The sequence below is a fragment of the Vanellus vanellus genome (genome assembly GCF_965231255.1).
Source record: "Vanellus vanellus genome assembly, chromosome: 1".
Lineage (NCBI taxonomy): Eukaryota > Metazoa > Chordata > Aves > Charadriiformes > Charadriidae > Vanellus > Vanellus vanellus.
Window position 1 is genome coordinate 36874694 of NC_138905.1, and position 22139 is coordinate 36896832.

General features: G+C 40.6%; 1 protein-coding gene across 1 annotated transcript in view; it reads right to left on the reverse strand.

Moving 5' to 3' along the window:
* The window catches only part of TAFA2 (TAFA chemokine like family member 2), a gene marked incomplete at its 3' end in the record, with an annotated part of 80357 nt that overhangs the window by 10067 nt on the left and 48151 nt on the right, over positions 1-22139 (reverse strand). Inside the window, exons 3-4 of the mRNA XM_082498632.1 lie at positions 7576-7728; positions 4013-4141 (exon numbers count right to left, since the gene is read on the reverse strand). Of these exons, the coding sequence (XP_082354758.1) occupies positions 4013-4141; positions 7576-7728 (282 nt within the window). The remainder of the gene's footprint in view (positions 1-4012; positions 4142-7575; positions 7729-22139) is intronic.

Consider the following 22139-nt stretch of genomic DNA (forward strand, 5'->3'; position numbering starts at 1 on the left):
CATGGGTTTAAGAGCTGCCCAGGAGCCATGACATACTCCAAGCTAGTCCCAGGGTAGATGCCTGGGGAACCAGGATGCCAGTTTGCATTGCAGTATACACTTTCATACAGGTTACATGCAGCTTCCAGTGCTCTTACTTAAAGTCAGCCTCCGTTATAAAAATAATGGGCAATGTACTGTTCTTAAAGATAGAAATAAAGCCTGGCATCTGGATCTACCCTTGGAAAACCCCCATCCAGAGACCTCTGCTGTGGAATACACCCCATAACTGAGAGAAATGTGAAATTGTTTCTCCTCAGCTCTTGTTGTTTTCCAGTCTTTGTAAAGGGCGTCTTTGTTTAATACAAACTCATAGCATTTTTTTAATGTCATTGTCAATTTTGTACATAATACTGCTAAATTTTATAGTTTTCAACTGATGGGAAAATTCCTCTGTTTTAAAAAGACATTTTCCTCATTTTGCAAAGGAAAGGAAACAGAACCAAGAGAGCTTTTGAATGAAAAAAATTATTTTAGAAAAAGTCTGTAAGAAGAAAAAATATTTCAAAGGGTTGTGGGTTTTTTTCCTTTTTTAAATACTTTTGTCATCATCTGAGGAGGGCAACGTGACAAAATTTTTGTGTATATTTATCAAAACATTGAGGCTAGCCATATAGCAAAAAATTCAATTGCTTCCTCTCACAACAGTTTCTCGGTGTGGAGGGGAATGCCGCAATGTGCCTGGTAAATCTGTGCACATAAACATTTCATAATTCTCCTAATGTGTTCCTGAACATCCTCTTTTGTTGTGGTATAAAGCTTAGGAACACAAACATGCATTTCTTTATCTGAAGTAAAAAAAAATTGTTGGTTTAGCTAAAGCGTCATTGTTTTTCCTCCCCTTCCCCTCCTGCAGGCTATATAGACCCAAACTAGTCAATTCTAAACCAGCACAAATTAACTTATTATTCAGTCCTTTCATACACACTCCCCCACCCCGTATTCATTCCTTTTCCACAGTTAACTCCTAATGTCAGTCCTCTCCCACTAATATACAGACAAACTCAGAAAAAGTTTAAACTTTCCACAATACCTGTTTTTACATTCTGAAGATAAACAATTTCCACCTGACTTTTCTTAACATTTGAATTCTGAGTACCATCACATTCATGCAATTTCTAATTCATTATTCGTGTATTACCTTATTAGATCTCCATATCTGAACAAAATGCAAAATGTCAAGTAACCACATTTTTAAAAATCAGTTCGTTCTCTCCCACTGTTTACTTGGCCTTTTTGCTTAGTGACTGATACTATAAGTATTAAGAAGTTGGTATCATCATTTTTTACAACAGTGTGATTAAATATTCTAACAGTGGTGCACAAGCAAAGTACCTCCTTCCTCCACTGGTTTCATCACTAACATAGTGCTTAACTATTAACAGCTCGAGATGTGGAAAGGTAGGTGCTGCTTTTGAACTTGGTATCCCGTAGAAGCGAAGATAGTCCTGCACTGGTTAACTGGGTTACCTTCTCTGCGCATGAAGGAGGCAAACTAACAGAAAATGTTTGGAAGTGAATACAGACTTTCTTAGGCCTTTCGGGAAAGCCTTCACTAGGCTTTTCTGCAATACTCTTAAATCACCCAAGCTGTTCAGTTAGGGTTTGTTTCTTTATGCTTTTGCATTATACATGATAATCACATATGGGTTATTTCATTTGACAATCAGAAATTTATTATTCATGACTTAATACTGGCTCTGTGCAGTTCTTTTCATTTTTCTCAAAAAAGGGGGTTTTGAAACTACAGAGTACTTTAGAATTTTTCCTTTTTTTATATAGACTTTGAGGAGCAGAATGAGGAGCTACAAAAATATTGTAGTCACTACATATTAGGGAAAAATACTTGCTTTTTGATAATAAGCTACTCTCTTAACACAATGAATCACTCACATTTCCAATAGCAATGTATATTTTTCTGGGCATCAGAATGACGTCTGTTAAAATCTCAGCCTCCTGCATCTGGAAAGAGAGAGACCTTCATTCACCTGCCACCTGGTTTTACTAACTGAGACTGACTCTCTGTCAGAAATTCGAATTCAAGTTTGCTGTTATCTCAAAACAGTTTTGCAGCAGTGTGGGAAGTGAAGGAAGAAGGTGGCAAACATACAGTATCTGGACAAACTGGAAGGTAGAACAAAAAGTGGAGGATTTAAAGGGATTCATATTTTCCTTTTAGTGGTGGTAGGTCTGCAAGCGGGTTATGGCAGCCATCGTACTGAATCAGTGTGTATGATGGCAAATAGAGAACTGGACTGGCTTTTTCATAGCTTCCCTTCTGAAGAGATATAAAATGAGTCCTGATGATTGCCTCCACCCATGGGGGGCACAAAAAATCCAACTCCTGCAAAAAGCCAGACCCATGAGTCTGCAACAGAGTCATAAGCCCTTGAGGACAAGAGCCTTCAGCTTCTGTAGGCTCCTAACAGTGGACAGAACTTCATAACCTCGACCAATGTAGAAAAACCTATCTTCTGACAAAATGTTAAGCAATTCTAATTGGTATCTCCCTCTTTTGTGACCTCTTTTTTCCTATAGAAACGTAATCCTGAGCCACATTTTTACTTACTGTTTGTTAAACGCTCACATGAAATATAAAATGATGTGTTCTTTAACACTAATAGTGCCATGTAGTAGTAGCGAGAACAAATTTCAAAACACACACACAGTTTTTCTATTTCTGTTACTGTTATTAAATTCTATCCAGTTCCTTTTGGAACCAGGTACATGCAAACACATTTTACATGTGTATTAGCATGTACAAAGTTAAGTGTGGGCAGCATTCAAGCACGGTTAGCTTTAGAAGAAACAGGTTTGAAAGAGGACTCAGGAGTGGAATTGTATATGAAACATTTAGGAAGTAGCCTTCCTTCAAAAAATGTCCAAATGTTTTAAAGACTTATACATACAGAAACTGAGACATGCAGAGCTCTCTGTGGAACAGAAGGAATATGATGCACTTGATGCATAGTACCTTTCACTACCGCCAAGTTGTACCAGAAATTTAGTGCCTACGCAAGGAAGATTTCAATCAAATGACACAGACACTCAAACACCTGCATAGAGTAAACAGCACACTCCCAAATTATGGCCTGACATTGCAAACAATTACTAAATACCTACAAGCAAAACCAGTCATCACTATGTGTGGTGGGGCGTAGGGGTGAAGGCGTTTATGCTTACACACGTGCATGTGTGTCTTCAGAATGCATTTTGATCTGGTTTATGTTGATGAAGAACTGTGTTGACCTTATAGAGATACAACACTGTAGTTTTAGGAAGTTTGAGCGCTTAATGCTTATCTGAAGAATGTGTTAGTCTTCTGTTTCTGTTAGCCACTAAAAAGCTGAGATGACAGCAGATTTACTTTGTTTTCAGGCATTATATATGATGAATGTTAGATATATTTCTGTTAATATAATTTTGAACCAATAATATAAAACGTGTCAAATGGAGAAAAGGAAACTCACTGAAACTCTGTCAAAATTTTTTAGCAAATACCAGTCATACAAGACAGAAAGAACCAGAAGATCATATTGTCACGACACATCAAATGCTTACCATACTCAGCAGTTTCTATGTAGAAACATGGCAATTCCATGTTACTGATAAAAATGCACTTGTTTGCTATCCGGTGAATGAAGAGCTTAGCAGGGTGTATAGACTTTGTGCAACTGATTTCAAACAGAAATACAAATCAGATTATCGTACTTTGATCATTAATGGTAGCTGAAAAAGGGGTCAACTCTACTCTCTCCACTGCTTACCTGAGAAGATCTGCCACACTGCTTACCATGTTCAAGCAATTGTAAAATGTGCTGAAAAAAAGTGTGTGGGACCAGGAAGTCCAATTGCAGTATGACTCTCTTCCCACACTTCTGTAATCTTCTCAGCTGATGTCTTCTATGTGCACCCAATTTCCTGCGCACTTTTTTTTTTTACCTGTTGGTAACATGTAAGGTTGGTACTATACCTACCCTAGTTGTTTTTACTTTATTCCCAGAGGAACAGCTCCATCCCTTACGATCTGGAAGAACTTTACATTCCTCCCCTTCAAGACATGGATGCATGTGGCACCACCATTTCTGCTCCACTATTGAAGCTACAAGAGAGGAAGACAAACACATTGCATGTTGTTGAAATGGACACTTTAATGTCATTAAGTTGCAACATTTATTTTCTAGGAAAATCTTAGAAATCTATTGACAGACAGCTAGTCTGTGGTTTTCAGCCAGCTCAAAATCTTCACAAGAAATTAGAATCATAGAATCTTAGAACTGTTTAGGTTGGAAAAAACCTTTAAGATCATCAAGTCCAACGATTAACCTAACACTGCCAAGCCAAGTCCACCACTAAACCATGTCCCTAAGCACCACATCTACATGTCTTTTAAACACCTACAGGGATAGTGACTCAACCACTTCCCTGGGAAACCTGTTCCAATGCTTTTCAACCCTTTTGGCGACAAAATTTTTCCTAATATCCATCCTAAACCTCCCCTGGCGCAACCTGAGGCCATTTTCTCTCATCCTATCGCTTGTTACTTGGGAAAAGAGACTGACACCCACCTCACTACAACCTCCTTTCAGGTAGTTGTAAAGAGTGATTAGGTCTCCCCTCAGCCTCCCAGGTCCCTCAGCTGCTCCTCATAAGACTTGTGTTCTGGACACCTCACAAGCTTCATTGATCTTCTCTGGATGTGCTCCAGCACCTCAATGTCTTTCTCGTAGTGAGGAGCCCAAAACTGAACACAGTACCAAAGGTAGCCCCTTACCAGTGTCAAGTAGAGAGGGACAACCACTTTCCTAGTCCTGCTGGCCACGCTATTTGATACAAGCCAAGATGCTATTGGACTTGTTGGCCACCTGGGCACACTGATGGCTCATGTTCAGCCAGCTGTCAACCAACACCCCCAGGTCATTCTGCACCAGGCAGCTTTCCAGCTGTTCTTCCCCAAGCCTATAACATTACATGGGGTTGTTGTGACCCAAGTGCAGGACCTGGCCCTTGGCCTTGTTGAACCTCATGCCATTGGCCTCAGCCCATCGATCCAGCCTGTCCAGATCCCTCTGTAGAGCCTTCCTACCCTCAAGCAGGTCGACACTCCCACCCAACTTGGTGTCGTCTGCAAACTTACTGAGGGTGCTCTTGATCTCCTCGTCCAGACCACTGATAAAGATATTAAACAGAACTGGTCCCAATTCTGAGCCCTGGGGAATACCACATGTGACTGACCATCAACTGGATTTAACCCCATTCACCACAACTCTTTGGGCCTGGCCATCCAGCCAGTTTTTTACCCAGTGAAGAGTATGCCAGTCCAAGCCATGAGCAGACAGTTTCTCCAGGAGAATGCTGTGGGAAACAGTGTCAAAGGCTTTACTAAAGTCTAGGTAGACAACATCCACAGCGTTTCCCTCATGCACTAAGCAGGTCACCTCGTCATAAGAGGAGATCAGGTTAGTCAAGCAGGACCTGCCTTTCATAAACCCATGCTGACTGGGCCTGATCACCTGGTTGTCCTGTACGTGCTGCATAATGGCACTCAAGATGACCTGCTCTGTAACCTTCCCAGGCACCGAGGTTAGACTGACAGGCCTGTAGTTCCCCACGTTCTCTTTCCAGCCCTTCTTGTGGATGGGCACCATATGTGCTAACTTCCAGTCAACTGGTACCTCCCAGGTTAGCCAGTACTGTTGATAAATGATTGAAAGTGGCTTGTTGAGCACTTCCATCAGCTCCCTCAGTACCCTTGAGTAGATCCCATCTGGGCCCATAGACTTGTGTATGTCTAAGTGGTGTAGCAGGTGGCTAACCATTTCCCATTGGATTATGGGGGCTTCATTCCACTCCCCATTCCTGTCTTCCAGCTCAGGGGGGTAGGTACCTGGAGAACAACTGGTCTTATTATTAAAGACTGAGGCAAAGAAGGCATTAAGTACCTCAGCCTTTTCCTTATCCTTTGTAACTATGTTTCCCCCCCACATCCAATAAAGGATGGAGATTCTCCTTAGACCTCCCTTTGTTGTTAATGCATTTATAGAAATATTTTTTATTGTCTTTTACTTTTAATTTCTAGTTGGGCTTTGGCTCTTCTAATTTTCTCCCTCCCTAACCTCACAACCTCCTTGTAGTCCTGCTGAGCTGCCTGCCCCTTCTTTTACAGATCATAAACTTTCCTCTTTTTCCAGAGTTCCAGCCAAAGCTCTCTGTTCAGCCAGACTGGTCTTCTTCCCCATCTGCTTGTCCTTCGGCACATGGGGATGGCCTGCTCCTGTGCCTTCATGATTTCCTTCTTGAAGAATATCCAGCCTTCCTAGACTCCTTTGCCCTTCAGGACTGCCTCCCAAGAAACTCTGTCAGCCAGTCTCCTAAACAGGCCAAAGTCTGCCCTTCAGAACCCAAAGTAGCAGTTCTGCTGACCCCACTCCTTAATTCTCCAAGAATCGAAAAGTCTATTATTTCGTGATCGCTATGCCCAAGACAGCCTCCAACCATCACATCATCCACAAGTCTTTCTCTGCTCATGAACAACAGGCCTAGCAGGGCGCCTTCCCTAGCTGACTCACTCACCAGCTGTGTCAGGATGTTATCTTCTACACACTCCAGGAACCCCCTATACTGTTTCCTCTCTGCTGTATTGTATTAGGTCTCAATTTGCACAAGATGCTATGTGCTTCAAAGTCAATCTCTTTACTATGTTGTTTTGGGTTTTTTTATAGTTTACTGCAGTTCAGGAACTGATTTCACAGCATCTCTTTCCAACCTTTATTTTTTCTTGCTCAGCCAGATTTCAAAGTTTTAAGTAGAATATCTTCTTTTGAGATGATAGTGTATTTTGCCTGATCAACTATATAGTCTAGCATAGCCTGATTATATTTATTCCCCAATGATGACATATTTACAGCTTCTCTGACAGCCACCAACATATCAACAGTAAAGAGATCGTGTAATGGGTGAATCCATCCGCTCCTCTTCCAGAGAAAGAGATGTGAAAAATCAGCTAGCATTTTCCCAAATAAAACATATGAGCCTATGTCAGATTTGTTAAGTAAAACATTAATATTGCACTAGGAATAGGAAAAATAGTGTTGGTATAAAAAGACTAAAAACCGGCCAGAATTGCATTCTGTTCGTTTGTTTGTTCCTGTACAATAAAAATAAATATATAAACAAAATGTAAGACTGCAGCACATGAAAATGATATGCTCATGTAGATTTTGCATAATCACTTTTAATTAAGTGAATTTCATACAACTCTGAGGGCACTCTTTTAGTTAGATCAAATTAAGCTTCTCAAGAGGTCTCTTTCACTGGCATCCAATAATTTTGCTTAGCATTTCCACAGAGTAATAGCAAATAATTCATTTTTCCCATCTTCCTCCCCTTCACCTTGGGCATGCCATTCAAAGTGCAGAATCCTTCCCACTCTTATTTTAAATAGTTAACTGTAATGGAGTGGTTCTCACTGATGACATTAAGTCAGCAAAACCCCCCAGGAACACGCAACAAAAGGAAACAATAGAGTAGTCGCACCATCAACACAAGAAGGAGCTGCCCGGGTGGTACCTGCTACCTGCCCAGGGAAGCAGGAGCACTTCACCGTCTGTGATCTTTCTTCTATCTTGTTCTTATTGCAACATCTGTGGAGTGCCACCACTTCACAGGTCCCAGTTTTAACATGGTGAGCTGTGAAAATAAGAAGATGAGCAATTTGATAACACTGCGAGATAACATCATACTGTTTGGGGTTGTTTCTTTTAATTAGAAATACATAAAACCTGGCTCTGTAAGGCAATCCGTCATGCCTGAAACTAGAATTACAATGGTACTAACACTAGAATGTAAAGTTGAGTTCTTTCCCAAATGTAGTGTAACTATCTCAGGCAGAAAACACTGGCTGAAGAAGAACAATTGGAGAAGACTGCATATGGGAATGTTCCAGTGAAGTGAGACGCAAAAACATTATAAAACTAACCTAGAAACTATCTTAATTTCTGGGCTCCCATAAACAGCTGTGTATCTCTACTAAGATTTTATTTTTTTTTCCCTAAGGGAGAAACTTTGAAATGGAAGTTTATCAATATTAAAATGCATATGTTTTCAGAATCTATGTCTCCAGACTTTATGTCCAGGGCAGATGCAGTTTTTGATATGATATTCCAACACGTTCCTACAGATGGACAAAACCCAGAAATAACATCTATAAGGAATCACATTTTAAATCGTTCTGCTTGGCACTGCAAAGTAAGTCTAGGAACATGGGCAACCAAATTTTTCAAACACGGGAAGCAACAGGACAATCTTCATTATCCAGTACCCATCACCCACACCCATGCAGCTCTAACTGATCACCAGAATCATGCTACTGGAGTCCTATGAGAGGACCAGTTTGGTAAGAGGGGAGCTACCAAGCTAACCTTTCCGGTTCAGCAGCCAGTTACCAAAGAATCTGGCATTCAGAAAATGTCATTTTAACTGAAGTCATAAAAAGTCATTTTAGTGGTTACTAATCCAAGACCAGTTATTTCTGTGGGATAGTTCAACAGAAAGGAAGACAGAAAGAAATCTGAACTTTTAGCTGGTATGGACCTATAACCTTGTACAGGGAGGAATACTCATTATGCAAAGCAGTATGTGTTATAACAGTACCCCTAAGTCCTCTATTTTTGCTGCTGTTTAACTTTCTGTATGCTTTATGCAAAGCTTAGGCACCGAATGCTTCAGCTACTTTTTATATCCCTAATGGCAAACTATAAACGAGAGGTTCCACAAGGAGAAGGCCCTACTAAGAGGCTTTCAGGAGCCCAGCATTGATCTCTGGATTCACTCAGATGTTATTGCACAGTGTCAGCTCCCAAAAGGCCGGAGGAAGGAAAACAAGCTTGATGTGGGCTATGGACCCCAAGAATGTGCCTAGAGGCAAAAGCCACAGGCAGCAATTAGACTCTGGGTCTTCATCAACAAAACATAAAGTACTAAACATTTCATGCAGGCAATTATGCTTTTTTCAGCAGAACACAGTCCACTGAACAGTCTGTGATCTTTGTTGTCACTCACTGCATCGTACTATGTCAGGTTAGATTATACTCTATCACATCATGCTGTACTGCAGCTGAAATGATATAACACAATGTGAACAATTAACCCATGATCCATCATATTGTGATACAATAAAATGTCACATATAAATCAGAAAATTAAGAGAAAAAATCTTTTCTACATAAAAATTCTTTTTCTTTTAATATTTATGACTTTTAATTAAATAGAGGACTAGGAAAGCAATTTATGCTATCTGTGTGAACTTTGCAATCTCCAATATTGTGATACCTTTGATGATAAGCAAATATTTTTACAGCTACCAGCACACTCTGCCATAAAAATTACTTCTAATTATTTTCTAAACAAGTTCACTGGTATATATTTTATTTAAATAAATACATTCATTTTTCTCAATAAAATGGTTATAAGTATTTTTATTTGTGAATATGGTAAAAATAATTTCTAGGATATATTTTGAATGTATAACATATAGTAGAACAAACACATGCTGCTTTTGTTAAGTTCACATTAATTTTTGATAGGCAATTACACATCTTATACCCACACATGATAACACAAATTCACTTATTTGTATTTCATGAAAGGTACATAAAAAATCACTGAATCTACAAAAGAAAGTAAATTTAGTAAGATGTGAACTTCATCCCACTTAATAAAAGATGTGAACTTCATCCCACTTAATTTTTCACTATATTAGTTTTCAGTCCTTATTTGTATTCTGATGTGTATCACTGATCCTGAAATTTTGTTTTCTTGTTCTCTTACTAAATAACTTTACACAGCTCTACCAAGTTTACAGAAATGCCACAATATGCCTAAGAGATATAAAGTACAATGTGCACCAATAGCCATCTGAAATGGAAGCCAGTCAAAAGAGCTGTTGTAAAATTCTGTGAGGGAAATGTTCATACTGAAGCAAAACTTTTGAAAGACATGTTTTGCAGTAATTAGGGAGAGGAAATCAAGCCTATTAAGACTTTTATGGAAAAAGAGTGTAATTAAATGAAACGGTCACTTACATTCGTGTACAATACAGAACAGCATTTCAAATGGTGAAAATACATGTGAAAAATGGAAGAGAACAAAAAATAATCACATACTATTGTGAGTATTTGGGGAATCTTTAATAAAGCTGCCCTGAAATTTTCCAGGTATGAAACCAAAACAACCTAGAAAAGTATACAAAGATATTCAAACATTGAAAATCTAGGCCAACCGTCCTCTAGTTTCTATTTACCATCTGGAGTATGCAATGAATATTCCTTGAGAGGAAATGTAGGGATTTCAGCTCCTTATGCTATCAAATAATTAAGTTCCAGTGCAGTAAGTACAGTATCTGTCACATTCATGTGAAATGAAAGCCTCTATACAGTAGATAAAGGATTTTCCACAACCTAATACAAATTAACCTCATTAAGCCACTGAACCATTCCACGAAAGGAGGATAGTACTTTAGGAGATTCACATTTTGGTTTTGTTTCTTTTTCTCCTAGCGCAGACTTCAAAGTACGCTGCTTGCTTTGCAGAAAATGTTTGAGGAACTGAATGTCATTTCTGGAATCCTACAGAAATTCATTATTCAAAACCACTGCAAACACTCAGTCCTGCATCCTCTGCTAATGCAAGTAATCCTTCCTGAAATCAATGGGAAGAATGACTGAAGAAAGAGACTCGGAGATATCTATGTATACAGACTGTGAAGTTTTCCTGATGATTATGCATAACATAATATAAGTATATATTATGTTCCAGGAGGTGTAACACTGAGAGCATAACTTGGAAAGCAGACATAACCATATCTCACCCATTAACGGTATATCCTGTAACTAACCTGTCACTTTTACAGCATTTTTCATGTACGGAAATCATCAATAGCTATCTCATAAATCAGTATGATAATGGTACACCAAAAACTTAAGTGTTCATTTTCCTGGGGAAAAAGTAAAGCTAAGTAATTATTATTCCTCATTTTACGTAAAACTGAATGCACTTAAAGAGTATGTTCAAACATACACAGCAAAGACCTTTAAATATATATAAATTCTACTTTTTCTTGTTCCTTCGTGGCAACTTTAAATTTCTTTCCTTCAGGTGAATGAAATTTCAGTCATATTTGCAAAGTGCATCTGGTACTAAGCCATGGCCCTTACTCCCTACTTCTGTGGGAAGTTTGTTCCAGGCGAGAAGGCAAGTTACTGTTCAAGATTATTATTTTGCAACTCACAAATATGAATATATGATATTTAGCACAGACGCAGTGTTATACACAAACCCAGCGTTAAATCATGGAAAGTCTTCTGAATTCCATTGTTGGTTACGATCACCATTTCCTAGCCTCACCACTTAAACATTCATTTTCAAACCTGACACCTATCTGCTCGACCATTTGAACCTTTTCTTTCCTGAAAGTTGCACATTAAGACATAGACTGGCCATTAACAAAGAGGAAGAAATCATGTCACCATAGAGGAAATAGAGTCCCCAGCTGTTTCTATCCTCAGGTTCCCCATCATTGCAGTAGTCACATACAAAAAGTGGAAAAAAAAAAAAAAAAACATCAAAAAGACTCTGCTATATGTTCTCTGCAAAGATACTGGCACAACTGGGTGACACAGCTAAACCCATCTAATGACTCACGGCTACTGGAAGAAGAAGAAGATCCCTTGTCCCTTTTTTCGCACTCCTTCATCCCTCGCTTGCATGAACACTGTCATTTGATGGGGACAATCATAAGCCAGGGATTTAGACCGGCAGAAAAATTTCCCCTTTTTTTTGGTCAAGTTCTCTACCATTTTAGCTCCTACAACTGGGCGCAGAGACTAGTGAAAAGCAGTTTCAGCAGTAGAGAAGCAGCAGGAGCAGGCAGCCACGGATACGGGATCACCTCCTTCTATAGAAACCAGCTCCTATATTGGCTTACAAGCACTGCAGCTCTGCACTCTTATATGGAATAATGTATCTTATTTTATTCCATTCCAGGTAATTCCTCTGAGGTCGGAGAGACGACGCAAAGTGTGCAAAGCTTTGTTTGCCTGCGTCTGTGTGGTTTTTAAAGCTCTTCACACAAACAAAGCTTTAGTTGAAACAAGGAACAACAGATCAGCCATAAGCAGAGGAATGGAAATTGCTCTTAGCCATGAGTTTCAAGCCAAATCACATTGAATATTATACAAAATTTGGCCTTTTTGTCATCTTGGGTATAATCAGGAAGATGTCCTATATGAAATACTATGGTGACCTAGTCTTTCAAAGTAGGCACATAAGTAGTCTTTATTCATGTAAACAATATCCACATGAGTAATCGCATTAAGGACTATAATGGAACTACTTTTTTTAATAGCCATCTGTAAGGGAAAACAAACAATATTTCGGCAGATTATCAACTTGCTTCATCCATCTCCCTGAACCATCAGTCACTGTTCTACACCCCAATATATGGGGGTGGTGGGGTGGGATGGGTGTATTGATACCAGGAAAATAAATAAAATTGGTGGTTATACTGTACCATTTCCAGATTAGGCTCTAACTCACTGTCCCGCTCTTAAGTGACCAGGAAAAAAAGTGGGTTTTCTTGTTCATATAGTCTATTTGCTTTGTTCATACTGATTGACATGGAAAACAAATGTAGGTTATCTTTCTGCTACACTTCAGGAATTTCAATATGTCATATCAGTCTCAGTGTGTCACTGTAGGTAGGAAGGATACAAATAAACTTGCAAAATCTCTCACACACAAAACCCCATACTCACACACAATATTGCTGCATTTTTTCAATAGTTTAATAAGTGTTAGTAGCTACCACATCTAAGCAATCAAAACCTTATGCAATCACAGCTAAGCCAGGATTTCCAACTAAGCTTTCTCTGTTTAAACATCAGACTTATGAAAAGAAACACACTGTCCAGTTCCTTCATTCAATTAATTTCAATATTTTTCAATATTTTCTGTTATGTCCACCTAACATCTGATAAGGAAAAACCTGAATTTGGTTTATTCATACTCTGCCAACATTGGTGGTGATATCGCTGCAGTTCTGTGATTTAAAAACATGAGCAATGTGAAGCTTTTTGTTAGAGGTGAAATCTTTGATTTGACCAGTCATTAGCACAATGGGGGAAAAAAAGCAGACAAACTTTTGGGAACACAAGCTTCAGTTTCCTTGTGTGAACACAAGACACAGCACACCTTCCTTTCACCTCCATGGGTCAGGGAGACAATTGGCAGCACAGAAATCAAGCTAAGCAGAGGTGTTTCCCATACCAGTCTTAATTTTGTTACCTCCGGCATGCAGCAAACCACTGACTCCCAAAGAAGCACCGGTAGATACACGTTGACAGGAACCTTTACTGAATACAACCTTTAAAGATCAGATTAGAAACCTTTTGAAATCAGTGGGTTTGGTTTGATCAGTTGTTTTGGATCAGAATTTCAATCATAGAGTTAAAATGTTGTGTCGTCAATAAAAGTGACAGCTGGATTTGCAACTGAGATATTTATTCTGGGGGTTGCATATGTGGCACCTATTATAGTGATTTTGATGACAAGTAGTCTAGAAATGATGACATGTAGTCTAGATATGTGACTGAAAAGTATGATAAGTTAAGATTTTTAAATCATGTTTTAAACCGTCATTAGATTTGTCACGTGTTTTTTCATTGAACAGTTCTTTTACTGAAAGTACAGTATCCAAGCAGTTGTGACTATTTTTGAAATCTAGTCAAATTTGGTTACACATTGAACCTAAATGTAGGCATCCTTAGAGCAGGGAGAAAAAAAACTGTTTCCACACGTATTCCTAACTTCATTTTTTAACAATATTATTAATTGCTATGACAAAGTATTTTTAAAATTGTAAAAATTCTGAAAACAAAGCAAAATATTTTATTTTATTTGGAAAAAAACCCTATTTGACGTTTTTCTTTCCTTTGTTTTTTCTGTTTGGCCAGTGAACTGAAAAATCAATTACAGACACAGCAGTAATTCCTGTGTCCTCAGTGGTGACAATGAGGCGTGCCACAGTTGTGGTGCATCTCAGGAAAGGCACTCGTGCTGCTTTATTTCCAGATGACACATGGGGTTGTGCGATAGAATCAGCAGGAAAAAATGATAATTTTGTGCTGTCTTATTCTACACTATCATTACTTTTCACATGGCTACTTAAAAACTTATTTAGCTATCTATTCCACTGATGCCACGCGCATTTAAAATATTCACGTAGTTCAAAAGTAGTGTACTAGTGATAAAATATACCAAATTTTACTTTTAAAGTGAGAATTTTCTGTAGGGAGAAGCTGCTCTCTAAGTCTTAGATGATCCCTTTTCCAAACACCTAGAACTGAGGATATGTCAGATAACCCTCACCTTAGTGTGGCTAAACGTGAAGACCCTGGGGTCCAGAGGAGTCCCAGGGTGCTATGAGCACCAAGGGAGCACCAAGGGAGCATTTTGACCTGATGCTCCCAGTGCCATCCAAGGGGCACCATCAGCCCCTGGGCCTTGTAGGAAACCCACTGAGATAAGTCAATACAAGAAACTGCCTCCCCAGAAAGCCTTGCAGACTAAAGGGAGTTATTGCATGCAAAGGTCTAGGACCTGTTATCAGATGAACAGAATTTGTGTAAAATTTGCCATCAGACATTGTGTGGAAACGTGTATGACTTATCATGGGATGCTTAGTGGAAGGACCAGGGGCAGAAAATGGGAGGGGATCAGGGTGGACTGGGGAGGAACAAGCATGAGTCAATAAAGGGGACAGAATAAGAGGGACCAGTGAAGTATAAAGCGCAACAGATCAGTACACTTGCCTGGCTGAGCCTTGGGCTCAAACACTGCAAGCTACCTACATGCTCATTAAATCCTCTTTCTATCTTTCTTTGCGGGTGAACTCTCTTCTCTGAGTGGGTATGTGTGAATGCTAGGGAAATTTAGGATGGACTGTTTGGTGACAGATTAAGAGATCTGACTGCCTGCAGCTGGCATAGGACCACAAACCTCATGGGCTCATGAATCCAAGTGAAAGCAACTGGCCATATGGAGGCACCTCGGCCCAACGACCAGTCAGGCTGAATGTCTAAGACCAGCTACCGGAGTGACCTATTTTGTGTGTTTTTATATATATGTAACACCCTCCACTAGCAGACTTCAGCCCTGACCAGCCAGGGAACAGGAAGAAGATGGGGCCGTCCACTGTGTGATTGCCGTATGCATTAATTTGGGTACCAGGAGAAGCATTTTGTTCTGTCAGCATTGATCTGTATGGCTGGCTCTATGTGTACTGTGCACGTGTGAGTCTGTGTGTCTGTGTGTTCGTCTATATGTGCCTATAGAGCATCCACGCTCAGCCTTGCCATTGGCAGAACCTGTGGATAAGGAGCTGCAGCAGCCTCACATCTACTCAGCTACTGTATTCACCAGCCTCTAACAGATGCGAGTATTAGAAACCTTTTTGGAAAGAAAAAATAAGCAAGGAAGACAGAGGCAGCATTTGGCAAAATCACATTCAACCCTCAGCCTTTGCTCTAAGAAACGTACACAAACTGTCGAGATAATTCTCTCATATTAGGCTGGTTACCCGCAAGTTCAGCAGATCAATAGCTGTCGAGGGGCACATGCCAAAACACTGCAGGGAGTCAAGCAGACAAGTTGCCCTGTTCGATGAGAGCAGTCCATCCCACGCCAGAGGACATGCAGACTTCTTTGTTTGCTTAATTCGGGTAATGCTATGATGCGGACAACTGCTTCCCATGCAAAAATTTCCTAAATCCCTACAAACACACCTTATTGACAGGACTTTGAGGTCTTATTTACTGCATTCACATTTCCATGCCTGGCACCTCAGCTATAGCCATTAAAAGCCTCTTGGTCACCTTGGGCACCGAAAAAGTCCAGACAGACGGAGCACACGCTATGCTCTACTTACACCAGTGGAGAATCAGTTTAACTTAAAAGTACACTGTTGCTTTTCGTTTCTCTTTTACTCTGATGTCTCTTGCGTCCTGGGACACGTTCTCAGGTGAATCGTTAAAACCAGAGCTGGTTGCTTGGACAGATTATTTTTGCAGTGCCACCTGTAGGCAAAACGTCCACAAAAGATCCTGCTAACTGCAGCCCCTCCCAGGCTTCTTGGATTCAATGTTGTGTTTTCTCTCCTGAGAGGAGCATTTTAAAATAACAAGAGCAATTCTTGATAAGTGTTTATTCTGCCCAGCTCCTCTCATCAGGCTGCTTCTACCATGCAATTAACCCGGTTAGTCCACTTGGGTGAAGGATGGTAAGCAGAGTTCATACGACAACACTATGCAGACAGCATCTCTGGTAGCCTTTAAAAACCGAGCTACTGAATGGTTTGCCACAGTCACATTGCCAAGCATACTTTTCTGCACAGTGCCAAGGAAAAATCTCATCCATCAGCTTGTCTGCCAGCCACCAGTTATAGCCATCTGCGTGGGAAGACTTTTTCCCTTTTGGAAAAAAATCAAGGAAAACTACAATGTAAGCGTTCCCCCGAGAAGAGCTCACTAATGGCCCAGTGAGATCAACCCTCAGACATGTCCATGGCACTACCTATGCACTGAAATGGAATGCAGGATTGAGTTATCTCCACTAAGAGAGAAAAAGACTTACTGGAATAAGACAGCAAGCTGGCACAGTCCCAGCTGGTCACATAACCTTTACAAACATAAAACCGCAGATGGAGCACTTCATGTAGGATCTCTTGGACCTGGAGAGCTCGCAGCCATCTGACTTTATCCTCCTGGCCTTACTGAAGCTAATTTTATTCAATCAGTCCTTTGGCAGGATTGAGCCAGACTTACACAAATAAGCTTATCTCCCTCACAAAACACAGAGCCTTTATACGCCGATGGCTACAAATGATGCCTTCATGCCAAACTTTTAGCCAAAGACACAGGAACTCAAAACACAACTAATTTTCAGGTAGCCTGACTGATAATTTCCTCTTCTTCATGTAACCCCCTCTCAGCCTAGAGTGTTGCCCTCCCTTGGTCCCGCTTTCAATTTTGAAATCAGATGATTGCTAGGCTCAGGAAGCCACAGATGGTTCAGAAACAAGATCACAAGCAGTGATCATTCGGGACCTCGCAGCTCTTTAGATGTTCACCCGCTGGAAGAGGAGGAGAAGAGGAGGTTTCTGCACATTTGCCCAGTCCTCACGACAAGCTTGGCTCCCCAGCTGCAGCCAGCCCACCAGGTCTCCCACTGCCTACCACCGCAGGTGCCCAGGGTGGACCTGCTCCACGGTAGCCACCCCACTTGGTGAGTAGTGGAGCAGACAGGGGAGGAGGCTGATGGCAGCAAAGGCTGCGTGTTTCCCTGTGGGCCAGAAATGGAGCTGCTTTACTTTTTGCAGGCAAGATGCTTCCAGCGTTTCTTCTCTAGCATCCGCGGGCTGACGCCATCCACGAGACAAGCCTGTGTAGAGCTGGTAGAGAAACACCCAGGGCGAGACGCAGTTTGTAAATACTACAAGAAGTCAAAAGCCCCAGTATCTCTGAGGTTGTTATCAAACATGTTAAGCAAACGACATATTAAAGTGTGCAGACATTTTGTAAATTAACAGGCTGAGGTTTGAGATTACTAATTATATGATTTCACAGAGAAAAAAAGACCAATCCAGCTCTCAGGCACTCAAAAGAACATTTGGCACAAAGACTTTTTATTCTCTCCTACTCTCTCTGTGGGCCTTCTGCCAAATATCTCGACTCAGCAAGAAGCAGTAGCACATGTCTCAGAGCAGCCTTCAGCATCTGACAGAATACAAAAAAACCCACATTTTTTGCTCAGTCTCAGGGCTTCAGAAGCCTGTAGTTTACACAGTTTATGGGGAATACGTTTCCCAAGTTTCCTTAGATGACTCTCATTATTAATTTTCTTTTCTTTCCAGCCGACCCAAATGGTCTCAGGGCACATTGTACTAGGTGACAAATTAACATGTTCTCAGGGACACATCAGAAAAAAAGAAAAGATTATTTTTTTTTCTACCCCCACGTATTTGAATGACCCTCTGGCACACAACCCTCACCTGAAATAACATCTTAAGAGAAGTGCTGTGTATGGGAGTCTCTATGAAATAGGATTACTGTAACAAGGTGGAGAGGTAAATTCAATAGTCCTTTTGAACAGCTTGCTTTCAGGCTTCTCATGCTTATTAGAAAACAGCTCAAGCAACCGCAGCAGACTTTAGGTGCCTCTGTGGAGACAGCAGCTGAAGCCTAGGGAAGGACAACCATGGTTTCCCCAAAGAAGGATGCAGCTGGGTCCCTGCGCTCTATTTCCATCTCAACACATATCTAGCTTCTTATATGGGATCTTGCTTCCGCAATTAAGGTATTCATTTATTTATTAAGGAGCAGAAACTTATTTAGGTAATAGACCTCAGTAATAAGAAGGTCGATTCATATTTAAGCACCTGAATGTCACCATGAATTCCATAATCAAGGTATGTACGCTTTATTCATCTTTTCTTTTTGAAAAATTATGCTTAGCACCCCTTATTCATCCCATGCTAAGATTCTTCAAGGTTAGAAAAGCAACAGTCTCCCGTATTTATTTGGAAAGTCTTTGATAAATGCCATCAAAAAAAGAAGAGTAAACAGAAAGCAATGACTTTCAAGGTAAGCAGCACAAAGATTGCTTTCTAAGGATGAATATGAGCATTGCTTGTTTAATATCTGTACTGAAGACATATTTAGCTGATGAAATGTAGAATTCATGCTATAACAGAAGCACTCTGTGACTTTAGTAATGGCCTGATACAAACCACTCAGAGGTCAAGATAGACTTCTGAAAACTCTGCCAACTTCAAGAGTCCCATTGTGCAGAGTTTTTCCAAACATAATATTCAGAATACTGAGTCATTCTGTATCCCTCTCCTATACAGAAAGGCAGTTATGAAAACCTGTGCACCCGTTCACCTAGAAAGGATATTTAAATAAAAATATACCATAAGATTCTGAAAATACTTTTTCACATTCATATGTGTGTGTACTGTCATCACATATATACGTGATGAAATTTAACTTATCTATAAAAAGCATTTAAGTTTTTAAATTCCACATTTTAAAACTTCTCCAAGATATCTGCTTGCTTGCTTGCTTGGCTAGTTGTTTTTTACAGAGTTTTAGTTGGCGTGTTGATTTTTTTCTTTTGGGGATCGTTTTGGCTTTGTTTTGCTTTGCTTTATCTATTTTTGTGACTGGATAGAATGGTATCTCTGTGCTAATTTACAGTATCTTTGTGTAACATATTTTTACAATACATCACATTCCATTTTGCAGCTCTGTGATGCATTTTTATTTAATCTGTCAATTAAACCAAATCATCAAATATACATTGAAATATTCCTCCCACAAACTGCAGGCATATATATGCGCACTCGTCTTTCTGAAAACTACGCAACTGTTTTTTTCTTTTTCCTTTTCCACCCCTGCCTTCTAGGACTTCCCCACAGTGCTTCAGACTCCCCCACATGTGTTAAGAGAAACTCCGTAGGATGTCCCAGCACACAGTTCACCATCTGAAAGAAAGATCTTAATTTTAAGTTTCAGCTTGCTTCTGTAGAGCCCCAGGCAAGCTCTTTGAAGTGCAGAGTCAGGGGAGGAACGTAACTCAGGCCTTTAGAAAAAAAACTGCTAACAAGGCACATGTCTAGTCCTGTGAAATCCCCTCTTTTAGAGTGATCTCCCCTGCTACAACCTTCCCTCTACATTATTGATTCCATATAAATAGCAAGTCTCTAAGCCATGGGCATGATGAATCAATAAGTATCTAGACAGAGTCTATGAATTGAAACGGGATGGCCTGGGAAGAGGCTGGCTACTCTTCAAGAGAGAGGAAAAGAAAGCACATTTCAACAAGCAAAGTAAAAGAGGAGAAACTGCCAGGAGAGCCATTCAGAGCTGTGCAATCAAGAATATTTTTGCTCAAGGATTCCCAGTAGATAATACTTTCAGATATCTCTTCTTGCTGAAAAGGTATCTTTTAAGATGCTCCAAGCAGACTCCCTGGTACTTGTTTCTGAAGAAACTCTGGTTAATAGAAGCTGTTGATAGGAAACATACATATCACTCTCATTGCTATCCAAAGTCAGAAGCTGCAAAAATATCACAGTGTCCCAGAACCCCAGAAGCGTGCTTTGTAAAAACTGTCAGGTAATGAAAGCATCCGAAGTAATTCGCACCTTCAAGAGAAACCTATTAAAAACTAAGATATGGGGGGAAAAAAAACCATAATTATTCAGGGACTTTTTCAGAGAATGAGGACCTGGCTTCACGCTTGGCATTTTACCCTGTATCTCTACAGAAGCTCATACATTGCACCCAGGGGTGCAACAGGCCATGTCAGGCCAGCTCAGGATCCCTTTTCGTTACTGCCTATCCATGAAATAAGCCAGGCACCTTCTGCATTTAGACCACCGCTGAGACCCAAGTGCAGAGCGCAGCAGAGCTTGCTGGGCAGTGCTTGGGCATGAGCTTTCTGGGACCGTAAAAAGCACACCTGGGGCAGAATGCAAGTAAACTATTATCATAGAATCATAGATCATAGAATGGTTTAGGTTGGAAGGCACCATAAAGATCATCGAGTTCCAACCACTCTGCCATGGGTAGGGACACCTCCCACTAGACCTGGTTGCTCAGAGCCCCATGCAGCCTGGCCTTGAACACCTCCAGGGATGGGGCCTCCACAGCTTCTCTGGGCAACCTGTTCCAGTGTCTCACCACCCCAAGTGAAGAATTTCTTCCTAATATCCAATCTAAATCTCCCCTCTTCCAGCCTGAAGCCATTCCCCCTCGTCCTATTGCTACATGCCCTTGTAAAAAGTCTCTCTCCAGCTTTCTTGTAGGCCCCCTTCAGATACTGGAAGGCTGCTCTAAGGTCTCCCTGGAACCTTCTCTTCTCCAGGCTGAGGAGATTTTACATTACCCCAGAGAGGTCAAGCCTCCTGCATTGAACACAAGATTCACAGACCAGCCAAGAACCACGCCTCCTACCATGGAGCAAGAGGCTACAGTGCTGTGTTGCTGCTGCTGAAAGGGGTGGTGAAGGGGCTTGAACAAGACAAGCTTCCCACCCCTCACCAGGTTCAGCTCCCTCAGGTCCTCCTCTGCCATGTTACCCAACATCCAGTTCCATCCCTCCTCCACAAGAGCCAGAACAATGCTCCCTCAGCTGGTGGGAATGAGGCACCCTCCAATTGTCGTGTCAGTGCCAGAGACTGCTTGTGCCAAAGGGAGACTCTGAAGAGGTGTCCACAGTTCTCACATCTTTCTTACCACTGTGAAAGGGTGAGAGGGGAAAAGAAGAGGGGTAGGCCCTCAGGGAGCAATGAAAATTAAAACAAAAAAAAAAAAAAAAGGTCAAACTTTAATTCAAATGTTGTTAATAGGAACTTGTAAGAAAGGACTTACTTACTATATAGGCAAATGACCACCTGCACATGAAATTATAGCATCCATATACTGGCTGTATACATTTTTATGGTTGCGTATTCTTTGATCTTGCGGGATTCTCCTCACAGAGGTGAACATTAGAACCTCCAAACTTCAACCCTCAGATCACTCGTAAGAGTGCATCCTAGTTAAACAACTGAAAGATGAGTAGACTGAGAAGCAGTTGTTATCTGTGGGCTGGTTTGCATTTCTAAGTCCCAAGTGCGAAGCTGAATGTCATGTACAATACATAGCAGTGAGGTGTATTTGTCTTCCAGTGCCTAACAATGTGTCAAAAATGACAACAGATGAGTGGCCATTTATAAATATCCGTAGGGCTGTGCCTCGTTTCAAGGTTAGATGAAATTGTTATGGAGAAATAACCAACTACCCACAGTTCCTTAGGAGTATCTGCACTGACTCACAAGTATTTTTACTGGTTTGGTTCTCAAATGCACACCAGAAGAAATATATGAGCATTAAATAACTGCCCAGGTCCACGGCACTGATATTTTGTGAAGGGAGCCAAGCATAATCTTCTTTAGCGTGTGGAAGACTCTCACAGAACAAGAATTGCCTTCCCCTTCACTT